At 39.8% G+C, this 17,687-nt stretch overlaps 1 protein-coding gene and 1 non-coding gene across 3 annotated transcripts in view; both read right to left on the bottom strand.

The window, feature by feature from the left end:
- Nucleotides 1–1,768: 1,768 nt before the first annotated feature.
- The window catches only part of Gab3 (GRB2 associated binding protein 3), a 150,246-nt gene continuing 134,327 nt past the window's right edge, over nt 1,769–17,687 (bottom strand). For both annotated transcript variants that reach the window (XM_085837806.1, XM_085837807.1), the window contains exons 9-10: nt 3,095–3,211; nt 1,769–1,984 (exon numbers count right to left, since the gene is read on the bottom strand). In XM_085837806.1, the coding sequence (XP_085693932.1) occupies nt 1,868–1,984; nt 3,095–3,211 (234 nt within the window). In that variant the 3' untranslated portion in view covers nt 1,769–1,867. The remainder of the gene's footprint in view (nt 1,985–3,094; nt 3,212–17,687) is intronic.
- On the bottom strand, nt 11,855–11,961 carry LOC147004872 (U6 spliceosomal RNA). Its single transcript, XR_015047217.1, has one exon. It is a non-coding gene; the product is annotated as a U6 spliceosomal RNA (small nuclear RNA).

The following is a 17,687-nucleotide window of genomic DNA, read 5'->3' as shown; positions in this document are numbered from 1 at the left end:
CTTTTTATACTCTTTTGGAAAGGGCGGGGGAAGGTTTCACAGTGATATCATTATTGGCTAAGCAAAGCAATAGTACATTTTTAATTTTAGTGATCAGCTATTGATGTGCCAGAAAACTTTGCCAGCAAGGTTAAGGCACAATGTGGTTTATCTTGGAATTTAAAATGAGGTAGGGTTTCCAAGGACTATTATCTTTGTTATAGCTAATTTTTGAGAACAGCTAATCTTGCTCTGGCAGCTATGGTCATCATGACCTCTAAGTCAGTCCTCTCAGATGGGGAAGGGGCCGGGTGGTATTGAACTATTGAACTTGTTCATATTGGCAGGGAAAGGGAAAATTCCTCAAGCAGCAGGAAGAAGGGAAAAGCTTTTGCAAACAGCTTTGGTGTACATTAGCCAAGATAAAAACTATATTTCTTCAGGAGCACATGCCCATGTAGCATGGTGGAGGATCTTTTGGGTATATGTTCAAGAGTGATATAGCTGGGTCCTCAGGTAGTACTATGTCCAATTTTCTGAGGAACAGCCAGGATTGATTTCAAGAGTGTTTGTACCAGTTTGGAATCCCACCAGCAAAGGAGAAGTGTTTCTCTTTCTTCACAACCTCACCAACAATGTTCTGTCACCTGAGGGGTTTTTTGTTTGTTTGTTTGTTTGTTTGTTTTGGTTTTTTTGTTTGTTTGTTTCTTATTTTGTTTTTGTTTTACAGTCCAGTAATTATCCCCCTTCCAGTCCACCATCTGGCTTTTCCTCACCCCATACTCCCCCCCATCTCCAAGAGGATGTTCCCACCCCATCAGACCTCCCTGCTCCCTGGGGCCCCAAGTCTCTTGAGAGTTAGGTGCATCTTCTCTCACTGAGGCCAGACCAGGCAATCCTCTGCTGTATATGTGTTGGAGGCCTCATATCAGCAGATGTAAGCTGCCTGGTTGGTGGCTCAGTGTCTGTGGGATCTCAGTGATCCAGGTTAATTGAAACTGCTGGTCTTCCTATGGGGTCACCCTCCTCCTCAGCTTCTTCCATCTTTTCCATAATTCAGTCACAAGGATCCCTAGCTTCGGTCCATTGGTTAGGTGTAAGTATCTGCATCTGACTTCCAGCTGCTTGTTAGGCCTCTCAGAGGGCAGTCATGCTAGGCTCCTGTCTACAAGCCTACCATAGCATCAGGAACCTAGCATGGATGTCCTCTAAGAGGCCCAACAAGCATCTGGCTGAGACAGACACAGATACTTACACCAACCATTGGAATGAAGTCGGGGATGCCTATGGTTAAATTAGGGGAAAGATGGAAGAAGCTGAAGGGGAGGGCAACCCCATAGGAAGACCAGCAATCTCAACTAACCCAGACCCCTGGGAGCTCCCAGAGACTAAGGAACCATCAAGGCAGCATACATGGGCTGGTCTGAGGCTTCCCCTCCCTCCCCCACAGATACATAGCAGAGTACTGCCTGATCTGGCCACAGTGGGAGGTAGTCCTAATCCCATAGGGACTTGAGACCCTAGGGAAGGGGGATGCCTGTTAAGGGAGAGAAGGAGAGAACCCTCTTAGAAACAAGAGGGAAGAGGAATGGGATGATAAATTGTGGGACAGGGGATGGGGGGGCAACAGCTGAAATGTAAATAAATAAAATAATTTAAAAACAATCTCTCTTGTAAAATTCTTATTCAATTTATGATTTGAGTTTATGTGTAAACTTGTGAGGAATGTTTTAACACATGATCATGTATTCTGAAAGATGTATAAGTGCTGAGGACAAAGAGAAGAGGAAGAACATTTTAGAGAAGAACTTTCTTAGAAAACTTTATGGAGAACTTTTTAGAGAGAACTTAGAAATAAAGGCTAAAATCACACCCAAGCCCACACCTCTCACACTTTGGATTGCCTCTCATCAGTCCATTCCTGCTTGGTGCTCTGGAGAGCTTGTGTCTTTTGTTCATCCACTTGAACATAGTCTACTCTCTGCTCTTCTGAAAGGAGAAGTTTCTGAAAGGGAAGAACAAAATGGGTTTTATTTCTTCTTAATTTAAATGTTCTTTGATAGGCTATATTTCCTTTCTCTTCTCCCTATAGAAACTTGATACTATATGTATGTGTGCTTTTGTAAAAATCTCTTTAGTTATTTGATTTGCTTAGATCAATGGGATGCAAATGGATGTGATATGTACTGACACTAAGTAGAAGGATCCTGGAATTCAGTCCTCTCTTTTTTTCCTCTACCAAGAACTCTGGGTTGAAGATTGTCTGTAACACAAAGGCCCTGGCCTGCAATACTCTTTCTTAGTATAGATAGATAAATGTTCCTTTGGGGCTGTAAGCACCAAAGATTTTCTGCTTTGAGTGGAAAGCTTACTCAAACTGACAAATATTCCTGCTTAACTTTTTACTCTAATTTGTCTCACTGACTTTTCTTCAATGTCAGAGCAGTGTTTGGGGATGAAAAAAGATATACAACTGGAATCATTGTATACACACTGTTCAATTAGTTGCTTTTTATACACTAAACAATACATTCTTAGTGTGGATCATGACCATCCCTTGCTCACTCATATACCATCATCCATTTTATGACTGTCAAGTGAGTGCTATCAGTTAATAGCTAATATCACTTACTAATCACATAGTCCTCACAGTCCTTGAAGTAGGTGGTATTATTTCTGATCCCTACTGTACAGAGGAGAATACTACCCAATGGAGTTGAAACTATATTCAAGGACCTCCACTGAGATCCACTTCAACTTAAAGCTCATTTCATCACTCCTTAACAACCAGATAGCCTAAACTGTTAATTTTTCCCTAAACTGGTCCTTCCTTTGCCTCAAGAGCCCTGTGTGTGCCCCACCATTGTCTCTACCTAAGGATTTTTCCTGTAACTTTTAGGGCCCCAAATTTCAAAAGTATGAATACTACATGTATCTATACACAGACACCCAAAAAGAAATATACTGAGACTTCATTCTTTCGGGGTGCCAAGATTAAGGTTAGTTTTAACATTTTGATTATACACATCTGTACTTCTAAGTTCTAAAGCAAATATGCATGGTTTGATCATTAGAAAGATATAAGCAGATATAATTACCTGGGAATTGTTCCTACCTTCTCTACAGGGGCTGGTGATGTTGAATTGAAGTCCAGGGCCAAATAATCCAAGCTGAATTTCTTTGTCCAAGAAAGAGCACTTCTGCTCAGGGAACTGACTGTTCCGTATTCCTCCTAGGAACCAACATCACAAGATTGAGGTAAATAATGAATAGCTAGGTTGCATTTGGGAAAGAATGCTAGTTTTGGCTTCATCCAAGCAGGTGACACCAGGTCATAAGAGGGTGATCTGAAGTTTGCACATTTGAGTAAAAGTTTACATTTCAAACACAGTAAAGCAAGTTAGATGCACCTGTTGGCATGTCCATATATTTCAATGTGAGTTCTGGGGATCTGAATTCAGATCCTCTTGGCTATGCAGCATGAAATTCTAATCTGTTAATGTTCTTAATTAACATAATAGATATTGATGGTTGATTATATTAATAACTCATTTTTTCTGAGTATTGGTAATAATACAATTTTAAAAGGCTCTCCTTCTAGCAGTTTTATATTCTCCCAAATGCTTTGGCCCCTGTCTTTCATGTCACATCTTTCTCAAAATGTCACATTAAATTACAATTGTCACTCATATTTAGAAATGAATGATTAAAGCTAAGACTGATGGCATACATCTTTTTTTATTTTTTTATTTTTATTAGATATTTTCTTTATTTACATTTCAAATGCTATCCCGAAAGATCCCTATAACCTCCCCTAGCCCTGCTCCCTTACCCACCCACTCCCACGTCTTGGCCCTGGAGTTCCCCTATAATGGGGCATATACAGTTCGCAAGACCTAAGGGCCTCTCTTCCCAATGATGGCTGACTAGGCCATCTTCTGATACATATGCAGCTAGAGACACAAGCTCTGGGGGTACTGGTTAGTTCATATTCTTGTTCCACCTATAGGGTTGCAGACCCCTTCAGCTCCTTGGGTACTTTCTTTAGCTCCTCCATTGGGGGCCCTGTGTTCCATCCAATAGATGACTGTGAGCATCCACTTCTGTATTTGCCAGGCATTGGCATAGCCTCACAAGAGACAGCTATATCGGGGACCTTTCAGCAAAATCTTGCTGGCATATGCAATAGTGTCTGGGTTTGGTGGCTGATTGTGGGTTGGATCCTTAAGTGGGATAGTCTCTGGATGGTCCATCCTTTAGACTTAGCTCCTAACTTTGTCTCTGTAATTTCTTCCATGGGTATTTTGTTCCCTATTCTAAGGAGGAATGAAGTATCCACATGTTGGTCTTCCTTCTTGATTTTCTTGTGTTTTGCAAATTGTATCTTGGGTATTCTAAGTTTCTGGGCTAATATCCACTTATCAGTGACTGCATATCAAGTGACTTCTTTTGTGATTGGGTTACCTCACTCAGCATGATATCCTCCAGATACATCCATTTCCCCAAGAATTTCATGAATTCATTGTTTTTAATTACTGAGTAGTACTCTATTGTGTAAATGTACCACATTTTCTGTATCCATTCCTCTGTTGAGGGACATCTGGGTTCTTTCCAGCTTCTGGCTATTAGAAATAAGGCTGCTATGAACATAGTGGAGCATGTGTCCTTATTACCAGTTGGAATGTCTTCTGGATATATGCCCAGGAGATGCATTGCTCGATTGGACAGTACTACTATGTCCAATTTTCTGAGGAACCACCAGACTGATTTTCAGAGTGGTAAAGCAAGCTTGCAATCCCACCAAAAATGGAAGAGTGTTCCTCTTTCTCCACATCCTCGCCAGCATCTGCTGTCACCTGAATTTTTGATCTTAGCCATTCTGACTGGTGTGAGGTGGAATCTCAGGGTTGCTTTGATTTGCATTTCCCTGATGATTAAGGATGTTGAACATTTTTTTCAGATGCTTCTCAGCCATTTGGTGTTCCTCAGTTGAGAATTCTTTGTTTACCACTGTACCCCATTTTAATGGGGTTGTTTGAATTTCTGGAGTCTACTTTCTTGAGCTCTTTGTACATATTGGATATTAGTCTCCTATCAGATTTAGGATTAGTAAAGATACTTCCCCAATCTGTTGGTTGCCTTTATGTCTTATTGACAGTATCTTTTGCCTTATAGAGGCTTTGCAATTTTATGATGTTCCATTTGTCGATTCTTGATCTTACAGCACAAGTCATTGCTGTTCTGTTCAGTAATTTTTCCCCTGGGCCCATATCTTCAAGGCTTTTCCCCACTTTCTCCTCTATAAATTTCAGTGTCTCTGGTTTTATGTGGAGTTCTTTGATCCCCTTAGACTTCAGCTTTGTACAAGGAGATGAGAATGGATCAATTAGCATTCTTCTACATGATAACCGCCAGTTGTGCCAGCACCATTTGTTGAAAATGATGTCTTTTTTCCACTGGATGGTTTTAGCTCCCTTGTCGAAGATCAAGTGAACATAGATATGTGGGTTCATTTCTGTGTCTTCAACGCTATTCCATTGATCTACCTGTCTGTCGCTGTACCAGAACCATGCAGGGTTTTTTTGTTTTGTTTTGTTTTGTTTTGTTTTGTTTTGTTTTGTTTTTTATTACAATTGCTCTGTAGCATAGCTTTAGTTCAGGCAAGGTGATTCCACCAGAGGTTCTTTTATTGTGGAGAATAGTTTTTACTATCCTAGGTATTTTGTTATTCAGGATGAATTTGCAAATTGCCCTTTCTAACTCAGTGAAGAATTGAGTTTGAATTTTGATGGGGATAGCATTGAATTTGTAGATTGCTTTCAGCAGGATAGCCATTTTGACTATATTAATCCTGCCAATCCATGAGCATGGGAGGTCTTTGCATCTTCTGAGATCTTTAATTTCTTTCTTCAGAGACTTGAAATTCTTATCATACAGATCTTTCACTTCTTTAGTTAGGGTCACACCAAGATATTTTATATTATTTGTGACTATTGTGGAGGGTGTTGTCTCCCTAATTTATTTCTCAGCCTGTTTATCCTTTGTGTAGAGAAAGGCCATTGATTTGAGTTAATTTTATATCCAGCTACTTCACTGAAGCTGTTTATCAGTTTTAAGAGTTCTCTGGTGGAATTTTTAGGGTCACTAATATATACTATCATATCATCTGCAAATAGTGATATTTTGACTTCTTCCTTTCCAATTTGTATCCCATTGATCTCCTTTTGCTGTCGAATTGCTCTGGCTAGGACTTCAAGTACTATATTGAATAGGTAGGGAAAGAGTGGAAAGCCTTGTCTAGTCCCTGATTTTAGTGGGATTGCTTCCAGCTTCTCTCCATTTAGTTTGATGTTGGCTACTGGTTTGCTGTATATGGCTTTTATTATGTTTAGGTATGGGCCTTGAATTTCAGATCTTTCCATGACTTTTATCATGAATGGGTATTGGATTTTGTCAAATGCTTTTGCAGCATCTAATGAGATGATCATGTGATTTTTCTCTTTGAATTTGTTTATATAGGGGATTACATTGATGTATTTCTGTATATTAAGCCATCCCTGCATCCCTGTGATGAAGCCTACTTGGTCAGGATGGGTGATCATTTTGATGTGTTCTTGCATTCAAATAGTGAGAATTTTATTGCATATTTTTGCATCAATATTCATAAGGGAAATTGGTCTGAAGTTCTCTATCTTTGTTGGATCTTTGTGTGGTTTATGTGTCAGAGTAATTGTGGCTTCATAGAATGAATTGGGTAAAGTACATTCTGTTTCTATTTTGTGGATTAGTTTGAGGAGAGTTTGGAATTAGGTATTCTTTGAAGGTCTGATAGAACTCTGCACTAAACCCATCAGGTCCTGAACTTTTTTGGTTGGGAGACTATTGATGACTGCTTCTATTTCTTTAGGGGAAATGGGACTGTTTAGATTGTTAATCTGATTCTCATTTCACTTTGGTTCCTGGTATCTGTCTAGGAAATTGTCCATTTCATCCAGGCTTTCTAGTTTTGTTAAGCATAGCATTTTGTAGTAGGATCTGATGTTTTTTATTTCCTCAGGTTGTGTTGTTATGTCTCCTTTTGCTTTTCTGTTTTTGTTAATTAGGATAGTGTCCCTGTGCCCTCTAGTTAGTCTGGCTAAGGGTGTATCTATCTTGTTGATTTTCTGAAAGAACCAGCTCCTGGTTTGGTTGACTCTTTGAATAGTTCTTTTTGTTTCTAATTGGTTGATTTCAGCCCTGAGTTTGATTATTTCCTGCTGTCTACTCCTCTTGGGTGAATTTGCATCCTTTTGTTCTAGAAATTCTAGGTGTGCTGTCAAGCTGCTAGTGTATGCTCTCTCTAGTTTCTTTTTGGAGGCACTCAGAGCTATGAGTTTTCCTCTTAACACTGCTTTCATTGTGTCCCATAAGTTTGGGTATGTTGTGGCTTCATTTTCATTAAACTCTAAAAAGTCTTTAATTTCTTTCTCTATTTCTTCCTTGACCAAGTTATCATTGAGTAGTGTGTTGTTCAGCTTCCACATGAATGTTGGCTTTCTATAGTTTGTGTTGTTATTGAAGATCAGCCTTAGTCGGTGGTGGTCTGATAGGATGCATGGGACAATTTCAATATTTTTGTATCTGTTGAGGCCTATTTTTTGACTGATTATATGGTCAGTTTTGGAGAAGGTACCATGAGGTGCTGAGAAAAAGGTATATCCTTTGTTTGTGGATAAAATGTTCTGTAGATATCTGTTAACTCCATTTGTTTCATAACTTCTGTTATTTTCACTGTGTCTCTGTTTAGTTTCTCATTCCAGGATCTGTCCATTGATAAGAATGGGGTGTTGAAGTTTCCCAATATTATTGTGTGAGGTGCAATGTGTGTTTTGACCATTACTAAAGTTTCTTTAATGAACGTGGCTACCCTTGCATTTGGAGCAAAGATATTCAGTATTGAGAGTTCATCTTGGTATATTTTACCTTTGGTGAGTATGAAGTGCCCCTCCTTGTCTTTTTTGATAACTTTGGGTTGGAAGTCGATTTTATTCTATATTAGAATGGCTACTCCACCCTGTTTCTTTGGACCATTTACTTGGAAAATTGTTTTCCAGCCTGTCACTCTGAGATAGTGTCTGTCTTTTTCCCTGAGGTGGGTTTAATGTAAGCAGCAAAATGTTGGGTCCAGTTTGTGTAGCTAGTCTGTTAGTCTATATCTTTTTATTGGGGAATTAAGTCCATTGATATTAAGAGGTATTAAGGAAAATTAATTGTTGCTTCTTGTTATTTTGTTGTTAGAGTTGGTATCCTGTTCTTCTGGCTGTCTTCTTATTGGTTTATTGAAGGATTGCTTTCCTGCTTTTTCTAGGGCATAATTTCCGTCCTTGTGTTGGTGTTTTCCCTTTATTATCCTTTGAAGGGCTGTATTTGTCAAAAGATATTGTGTGAATTTGGTTTTGTCATGGAAAACTTTGGTTTCTCTATCTATGGTAATTGAGAGTTTAGCTGGGTATAGTAGCATGGTCTGGCATTTGTGTTTCCTTGGGTCTGTATAACATCTGTCCAGGAACTTCTGGCTTTCATACTTTCTGGTGAAAAGTCTGGTGTAATTCTAATAGGCCTGCCTTTATATGTTACTTGACCTTTTTCCCTTACTGCTTTTAATATTATTTTCTTTATTTGGTGCATTTGTTGTTCTGATTATTATGTGTCAGGAGGAATTTCTTTTCTGGTCCAGTCTATTTGGAGTTCTGTAGGCTTCTTGTATGTTCATGGGCATCTCTTTCTTTAGGTTTGGGAAGTTCTCTTCTATAATTTTGTTGAAGATATTTGCTAGCCCTTTAAGTTGAAAATCTTCATTCTCATCTACTCCTATTATCTGTAGGGTTGATCTTCTCATTGTGTCCTGGATTTCCTGGATGTTTTGAGTTATGTTCTTTTTGAATTTTGCATTTTCTTTCATTGTTGTGTCCATATTCTCTATGGAATCTTCTGCATCTGAGATTCTCTCTTTCATCTCTTGTATTCTGTTGCTGATACTTGCATCTATGTTTCTTGATTTCTTTCCTAGGGTTTCTATCTCCACAGTTGTCTCCCTTTGGGTTTTCTTTATTGTTTCTAATTCCCTTTTTAGATCTTCGATGGTTTTGTTCAATTCTATCACCTGTTTGGTTGTGTTTTCTTGTAATTCTTTTTTTTTTTATATTTTTAATTATTATGTATTTTCTTCAATTACATTTCCAGTGCTATCCCAAAAGTCCCCCATACCCTCCCCCCCACTTCCCTACCCACCCATTCCCATTTTTTAGCCATGGCATTCCCCTGTACTGGGGCATATAAAGTTTGCAAGTCCAATGGGCCTCTCTTTCCAGTGATGGCCGCCTAGGCCATCTTTTGATACATATGCAGTTAGAGTCAAGAGCTCCGGGGTACTGGTTAGTTCATAATGTTGCACCTACAGAGTTGCAGATCTCTTTAGCTCCTTGGGTATTTTCTCTAGCTCCTCCATTGGGGGCCCTATGATCCATCCAATAGCTGACTGTGAGCATCCACTTATGTGTTTGCTAGGCCCTGGCCTAGTCTCACAAGAGACAGCTATATCAGGGTCCTTTCAGCAAACGCTTGCTAGTGTATGCAATGATGTCAGCCTTTGGAGACTGATTATGGGATGGATCCCTGGATATGGCAGTCTCTAGATGGTCCATCCTTTTGTCTCAGCTCCAAACTTTGTCTCTGTAACTCCTTCCAAGGGTGATTGTTTCCAATTCTAAGAAGGGGCAAAGTGTTCACACTTTGGTCTTCTTTCTTCTTGAGTTTTATGTGTTTCACAAATTGTATCTTATATCTTGGGTAGTCGAAGTTTCTGGGCTAATATCCACTTATCAGTGAGTACATATCATTTGAGTTCTTTTGTGATTGGGTTACCTCACTCAGGATGATGCCCTCCAGGTCCAACCATTTGCCTAGGAATTTCATAAATTCATTTTTAATAGCTGAGTAGTACTCCATTGTGTAAATGTACCACATTTTTTGTATCCATTCCTGTGTTGAGGGGCATCTGGGTTCTTTCTAGCTTCTGGCTATTAGAAATAAGGCTGCTATGAACATAGTGGAGCATGTGTCTTTCTTACCAGTTGGAATATCTTCTGGATATATGCCCAGGAGAGGTATGGCGGGATCCTCTATGTCCAATTTTCTGAGGAACCGCCAGACTGATTTCCAGAGTGGTTGTAGAAGCTTGCAATCCCACCAACAATGGAGGAATGTTCCTCTTTCTCCACATCCTCGCCAGCATCTGCTGTCACCTGAATTTTTGATCTTAGCCATTCTGACTGGTGTGAGATGGAATCTCAGGGTTGTTTTGATTTACTCCCTTCTTAAAATTGTCTACCAACATCATGAGATATGATTTCAAACCAGAATCTTGCTTTTTCCGGTGTGTTTTGGTGTCCAGGACTTGCTGTGGAGGGCGTGCTGGGTTCCGATGATGGTGATCGGTCTTGCTTTTTGGTAGTAAGTTTCTTATGTTTGCCTTTTGCCATCTTGTAATCTCTGGTGTTAGTTTTTATAGTTGTCTCTGTCTGGAACTTGTTCCTCCTATGATTCTATTAGCCTCTGTCAGCACTCCTGGGAGTCTAACTCTTTCCTGAGTCTCAGTGGTCAGAGTATTCTCTGCAGGCCACCTCTCCTCTGGTGGTGAAGGAGTGCAGTTCAGTTGTCTGGAGCTCAGATATGCTTTCTGGCTCAAAATGAGGTCCCGAAATCGGGCCTGTCCCAGAAGCTATGTTGCTTCTGTAGTCTGCAGTCTCTCCTGCACAGACTGGGCTCTGAGGGATCCAGAATACAAGATCTCTTCTGTATGGTTTTTGTTGTTGTTGTTGTTGTTGTTGTTTTTAGGGAATTATTTGCGTCCTACTTAAAGTCCTCTCATCATCATAAGATGTGATTTTAAATCAAAGTCTTGCTTTTCTGGTGTCCTGGGGTATCCAGGGTTCACTGTGGTGGGAGAACTTGTTTCTGATGATGCCATGTAGCCTTGTTTTTCTGTTGCTTATGTTCTTGCCCTTGACTTTCTCCATCTGGTTATCTCTGGTCTTAGCTGGTCTTGCTGTCTCCGACTGTGACTTGTCCCTCCTGTAAGCCTGTGTGTCAGTACTGCTGGAAGAACAGTTCTCTCCAGGAGGAATTTGGGTATGGAGAGCTCTGGCATAGGGTCAGCTCCGGGGTGCAGATGGAAATTGGTAGGATCCTGTCCCCAGCTGTTCCTTGGTCCCTGTGTTCGGATGGCTCTTCGTTCATCCATCGTCGGCCAGGAATTTGAGCAGAAGTGGTGGTCTTACCTGTGTTCACAGTTGTTTTGGCACTCCTAAGAGACCAGCTCTCTTCTGACAGTATTTGTGTATGGAGCACTGTGGCACAGCTTCAGCTCTGGGTGCTGTGGCACAGGATCAGCTCCTGGTGAAGACCAGATAGAAATCAGAAGGTTCCTGTCCCAGGCTGCTCCTCCACTCCTGTGTCCTGAGGTCTCTGGGCAGGTCCCTCAGAGCAGAAGTGGTGGTCTTACCTGTGATCACAGACATGTCCACTCTCCTATGAGATTAGCTCTCTCTATGGTATTTGTGTATGGAGCGCTATGGCACAGGATCAGCTCCAGGCACTGTGGCACAGACCAAATGGAAACTGGAAGGATCCTTTCTCAGGTGTGCTTTCAAGCTGCTAGTGTGTGTATGCTTTCTCCAGTTTCTTTTTGGAGGCACTCAGAGCTATGAGTTTTCCTCTTAGCACTGCTTTCATTGTGTCTCATAAGTTTGGGTATGTTGTGCCTTCATTTTCATTGAATTCTAAAAAGTCCTTAACTTCTTTCTTTATTTCTTCCCTGACCAAGTTACTATTAAGTAGAAATATGGAACACTTCACGAATTTGTATGTCATCCATGGGCAGGGGCCATGCTAATCTTCTCTGAATCATTCTAATTTTATTATATGTGGTGCTGAAGTGAGCACCTGGTCTCACTTTTTTTTTAATTTAATTTTATTTATGTATATGAAATTTTTGTCTCCATGTATATCTTAGCATTACTTGTATGCCTGATCCTAGCAGAGGACAAAAGAGGGCATCAGATCCTCTAGAATTGGAGTTTCCGATGGCTTTGAGCCACCATATGGGTGATGGGAATCAAACCTGGCCAGTGATCTTAACTGCTGACATGTCTCACTTTTATTTTTTTTCACAGATTTTTTTTTTTTTACTTTTTAACAATTGTTATTAGGTATTTTCTTCATTTACATTTCAAGTGATATCCTGAAAGTTCCCTATAGCCTCCCCCTGCCCTGCTCCCCAACCCATCCACTCCTGCTTCCTGGCCCTATGCCTCACTTTTAATAATCAGATCAGAACTTCTCTTCAGCGGAAAAAACAAACACATGATTACGGAAGAAAACAATATAAATGATGCAAGTTCTAACTATAATATTGGGGCATTGTGAAGCACAAAGTAAAAAATATAAATGAGTTATTTCAGAGAATATTATTATCTGGAGTTAAACACAGCTGAATGAGCTAAGACACTCCTTCACTTTTTCCACATATTTCACTCACGTCTACCATCAACCATTGTTGTCTATTCCTTAAGTGCTGTGTCATATGGTTCAGTAATCCACAATCTTTGACTACCTATGTACAGTTAAGCAATCAATCAATATTTAACTGTGTTGTCTTACTGTCTCAAATATCAGAAGCAAACTGTTAGTGCCTGAAATAACTTTGCACTTGCTTCCTTAATGTTTAAGTTCACTTCCCTTTTCTGCTCTCCAGAGACAAGAGCACAGCTCGTAAGAATCTTTTATATGAAAATTATTGAAGAAAACGTCCAAATCTAAAGAAAGAGATGCCCATAAACATACAAGAAGCCTACAGAACTCCAAATAGACTGGACCAGAAAAGAAATTCCTCCTGACACATAATAATCAGAACAACAAATGCACTAAATAAAGATAGAATACTAAAAGCAGTAAGGAAAAAAGGTCAAGTAACATATAAAGGCAAGCCTATCAAAATTACACCAGATTTTTCACCAGAGACTATGAAAGCCAGAAGAGCCTGGACAGATGTTATACAGAGACTAAGAGAACACAAATGCCAGCCCAGGCTACTATACCCAGCCAAACTCTCAATTACCATAGATGGAGAAACCAAAGTATTCCAGGACAAAACCAAATTCACCCATTATCTCTCCACGAATCCAGCCCTTCAAAGGATAATAACAGAAAAAAACCAATACACGGACGGGAACCACGCCCTAGAAACAACAAGAAGGTAATCCCTCAACAAACCTAAAAGAAGACAGCCACAAGAACAGAATGCCAACTTTAACAACAAAAATAACAGGAAGCAACAATTACTTTTCCTTGATATCAATTAATATCAATGGACTCAACTCCCCAATAAAAAGACATAAACTAACAGACTGGCTACACAAACAAGACCCAACATTTTGCTGCTTACAGGAAACTCATCTCAGAGAAAAAGATAGACACTACCTCAGAATGAAAGACTGGAAAACAATTTTCCAAGCAAATGGTATGAAGAAACAAGCTGGAGTAGCCATTCTAATATCTAACAAAATCGACTTCCAACCCAAAGTAATCAAAAAAGACAAGAAGGGGCAGTTCATACTCATCAAAGGTAAAATCTCCCAAGAGGATCTCTCAATTCTGAATATCTATGCTCCAAATACAAGGGCAGCCACATTCATTAAAGAAACTTTAGTAAAGCTCAAAGCACACATTGCACCTCACACAATAATAGTGGGAGACTTCAACACACCACTTTCACCAATGGACAGATCATGGAAACAGAAACTAAACAGGGAAACAGTGAAAATAACAGAAGTGATGAAACAAATGGATTTAACAAATATCTACAGAACATTTTATCCTAAAACAAAAGGATATACCTGCTTCTCAGCACCTCATGGCACCTTCTCCAAAATTGACCACATAATTGGTCACAAAACAAGCCTCAACATATACAAAAATATTAAAATAGTCCCATGCATCCTATCAGATCACCATGGACTAAGGCTGATCTTCAATAACAAAATAAATAATAGAAAGCCAACATTCACGTGGAAACTGAACAACACGCTTCTCAATGATACCTCGGTCAAGGAAGGAATAAAGAAAGAAATTAAGGACTTTTTGGAGTTTAATGAAAATGAAGCCACAACATACCCAAACTTATGGGACACAATGAAAGCATTTCTAAGAGGAAAACTCATAGCTCTGAGTGCCTCCAAAAGGAAACTAGAGAGAGCACACATTAGCAGCTTGACAACATACCTAAAAGCACTAGAACAAAAGGAAGCAAATTCACCCAAGAGGAGTAGACGGCAGGAAATAATCAAACTCAGGGGCGAAATCAACCAAGTGGAAACAAGAAAAACTATTCAAAGAATCAACCAATCAAGGAGCTGGTTCTTTGAGAAAATCAACAAGATAGATAAACCCTTAGCCAGACTCACTAGAGGGCACAGGGAAAGCATCCTAATTAACAAAATCAGAAATGAAAACGGAGACATAACAACAAATCCTGAAGACATCCATAACACCATCAGATCCTTCTACAAAAGGCTATACTCTACAAAACTGGAAAACCTGGATGAAATGGACAAGTTTCTAGACAGATACCAGGTACCAAAATTAAATCAAGATCAGGTTAATAATATAAACAGTCCTATATCCCCTAAAGAAATAGAAGCAGTCATTAATAGTCTCCCAACCAAAAAAAGCCCAGGACCAGATGGGTTTAGTGCAGAGTTCTATAAGACCTTCAAAGAAGATCTAATCCCAGTTCTTCACAAACTACTCCACAAAATAGAAACAGAAGGTACTCTACCCAACTCATTCTATGAAGCCACAATTACTCTGATACCTAAACCACAAAAAGACCCAACAAAGATAGAGAACTTCAGACCAATTTCCCTTATGAATATCAATGCAAAAATCCTCAATAAAGTTCTTGCTAACCGAATCCAAGAACACATCAAAACAATCATCCATCCTGACCAAGTAGGTTTTTATCCCAGGTATGCAGGGATGGTATAATATACGGAAATCCATCAACGTAATCCAGTATATAAACAAACTCAAAGACAAAAACCACATGATCATCTCGTTAGATGCAGAAAAAGCATTTGACAAAATCCAACACCCATTCATGATAAAAGTCTTGGAAAGATCAGAAATTCAAGGCCCATACCTAAACATGATAAAAGCAATCTACAGCAAACCAGTAGCCAACATCAAAGTAAATGGTGAGAAGCTGGAAGCAATCCCACTAAAATCAGGGACTAGGCAAGGCTGTCCACTCTCTCCCTACCTATTCAACATTGTACTTGAAGTCCTAGCCAGAGCAATTCGACAACAAAAAGAGATCAAGGGGATACAAATTGGAAAGGAAGAAGTCAAAATATCACTCCTTGCAGATGATACGATAGTTTATATAAGTGACCCTAAAAATTCCACCAGAGAACTCCTAAGCCTGATAAACAGCTTCAATCAAGTAGCTGGATATAAAATTAACTCAAACAAGTCAATGGCCTTTCTCTACACAAAGGATAAACAGGCTGAGAAAGAAACTAGGGAAACAACACCCTTCTCAATAGTCACAAATAATATAAAATACCTTGGCGTGACTCTAACTAAGGAAGTGAAAGATCTGTATGACAAGAACTTCAAGTCTCTGAAGAAAGAAATTAAAGAAGATCTCAGAAGATGGAAAGATCTCCCATGCTCATGGATTGGGAGGATCAATATAGTAAAAATGGCTATCTTGCCAAAAGCAATCTACAGATTCAATACAATCCCCATCAAAATTCCAACTCAATTCTTCAACGAATTAGAAAGGGCAATCGGTAGATTCATCGGGAATAACAAAAAACCTAGGATAGCAAAAACTCTTCTCAAGGATAAAAGAACCTCTGGTGGAATCACCATGCCTGACCTAAAGATCTACTACAGAGTAATTGTGATAAAAACTGCATGGTACTGGTATAGTGACAGACAAGTAGACCAATGGAACAGAATTGAAGACCCAGAGATGAACCCACACACCTATGGTCACTTGATCTTTGACAAGGGAGCTAAAACCATCCAGTGGCAAAAAAGACAGCATTTTCAACAAATGGTGCTGGCACAACTGGCAGTTATCATGTAAAAGAATGGGAATTGATCCATTCCTATCTCCTTGTACTAAAGTCAAATCTAAGTGGATTAAGGAACTCCACATAAAACCAGACACTGAAACTTATAGAGGAGAAAGTAGGGAAAAGCGTCGAAGATATGGGTACAGGGGAAAAATTCCTGAATAGAACAGCAATGGCTTGTGCTGTAAGATCGAGAATTGATAAATGGGACCTCATGAAACTGCAAAGCTTCTGCAAGGCAAAAGACACCGTGAATAAGACAAAAAGACCACCAACAGATTGGGAAAGGATCTTTACCTATCCTAAATCAGAAAGGGGACTAATATCCAATATATATATAAAGAACTCAAGAAGATGGACTCCAGAAAATCAAATAACCCCATTAAAAAATGGGGCTCAGAGCTGACCAAAGAATTCTCACCTGAGGAATACCGAATGGCAGAGAAGCAACTGAAAAAATGTTCAACATCCTTAATCATCAGGGAAATGCAAATCAAAACAACCCTGAGATTCCACCTCATACCAGTTAGAATGGCTAAGATCAAAAATTCAGGTGACACCAGATGCTGGCGAGGATGTGGAGAAAAAGGAACACTCCTCCATTGTTGATGGAATTGCAAGCTTTTACAACCACTCTGGAAATCAGTCTGGCCGTTCCTCAGAAAATTGGACATAGTACTACCAGAGGATCCAGCAATACCTCTCCTGGGCATATATCCAGAAGATGTGCCAACTGGTAAGAAGGACACATGCTCCACTATGTTCATAGCAGCCTTATTTATAATAGCCAGTAGCTGGAAAGAACCCAGATGCCCCTCAACAGAGGAATGGATACAGAAAATGTGGTACATTTACACAATGGAGTACTACTCAGCTATTAAAAAGAATGAATTTATGAAATTCCTAGGCAAATGGATGGACCTGGAGGGCATCATCCTGAGTGAGGTAACCCAATCACAAAGGAACTCGCACAATATGTAGTCACTGATAAGTGGATATTAGCCCAGAAACTTAGGATACACAAGATATAAGATACAATTTGCTAAACGCATGAAACTCAGGAAGAATGAAAACCAAAGTGTGGACACTTTGCCCCTTCCTAGAAATGGGAACAATACACCCATGGAAGGAGTTACAGAGACAAAATTTGGAGCTGTGACGAAAGGATGGACCATCTAGTGATTGCCATATCCAGGTATCCATCCCATAATCAGCTTCCAAACGCTGACACCACTGCATACACTAGCAAGATTTTGCTGTAAGGACCCAGATATAGCTGTCTCTTGTGAGACTATGCTGGGGGCCTAGCAAACACATAAGTGGATGCTCACAGTCAGCTATTGGATGGGTCACACAGCCCCCAATGGAGGAGCTAGAGAAAGTACCCAAGGAGCTAAAGGGAATGCAACCCTATAGGTGGAACAACAATATGAACTAACCAGTACTCCGGAGCTCTTGTCTCTAGCTGCATATGTATCAAAAGATGGCCTAGTCAGCCATCACTGGAAAGAGAGGCCCTTTGGA

The sequence above is a fragment of the Mus caroli genome, unplaced genomic scaffold, assembly GCF_978045245.1.
Source record: "Mus caroli unplaced genomic scaffold, Mus_caroli_1 scaffold_5, whole genome shotgun sequence".
NCBI lineage: Eukaryota > Metazoa > Chordata > Mammalia > Rodentia > Muridae > Mus > Mus caroli.
The sequence above is the reverse complement of the archived record's forward strand: the minus strand, read 5'-3'. Positions and strand labels throughout refer to the sequence as shown.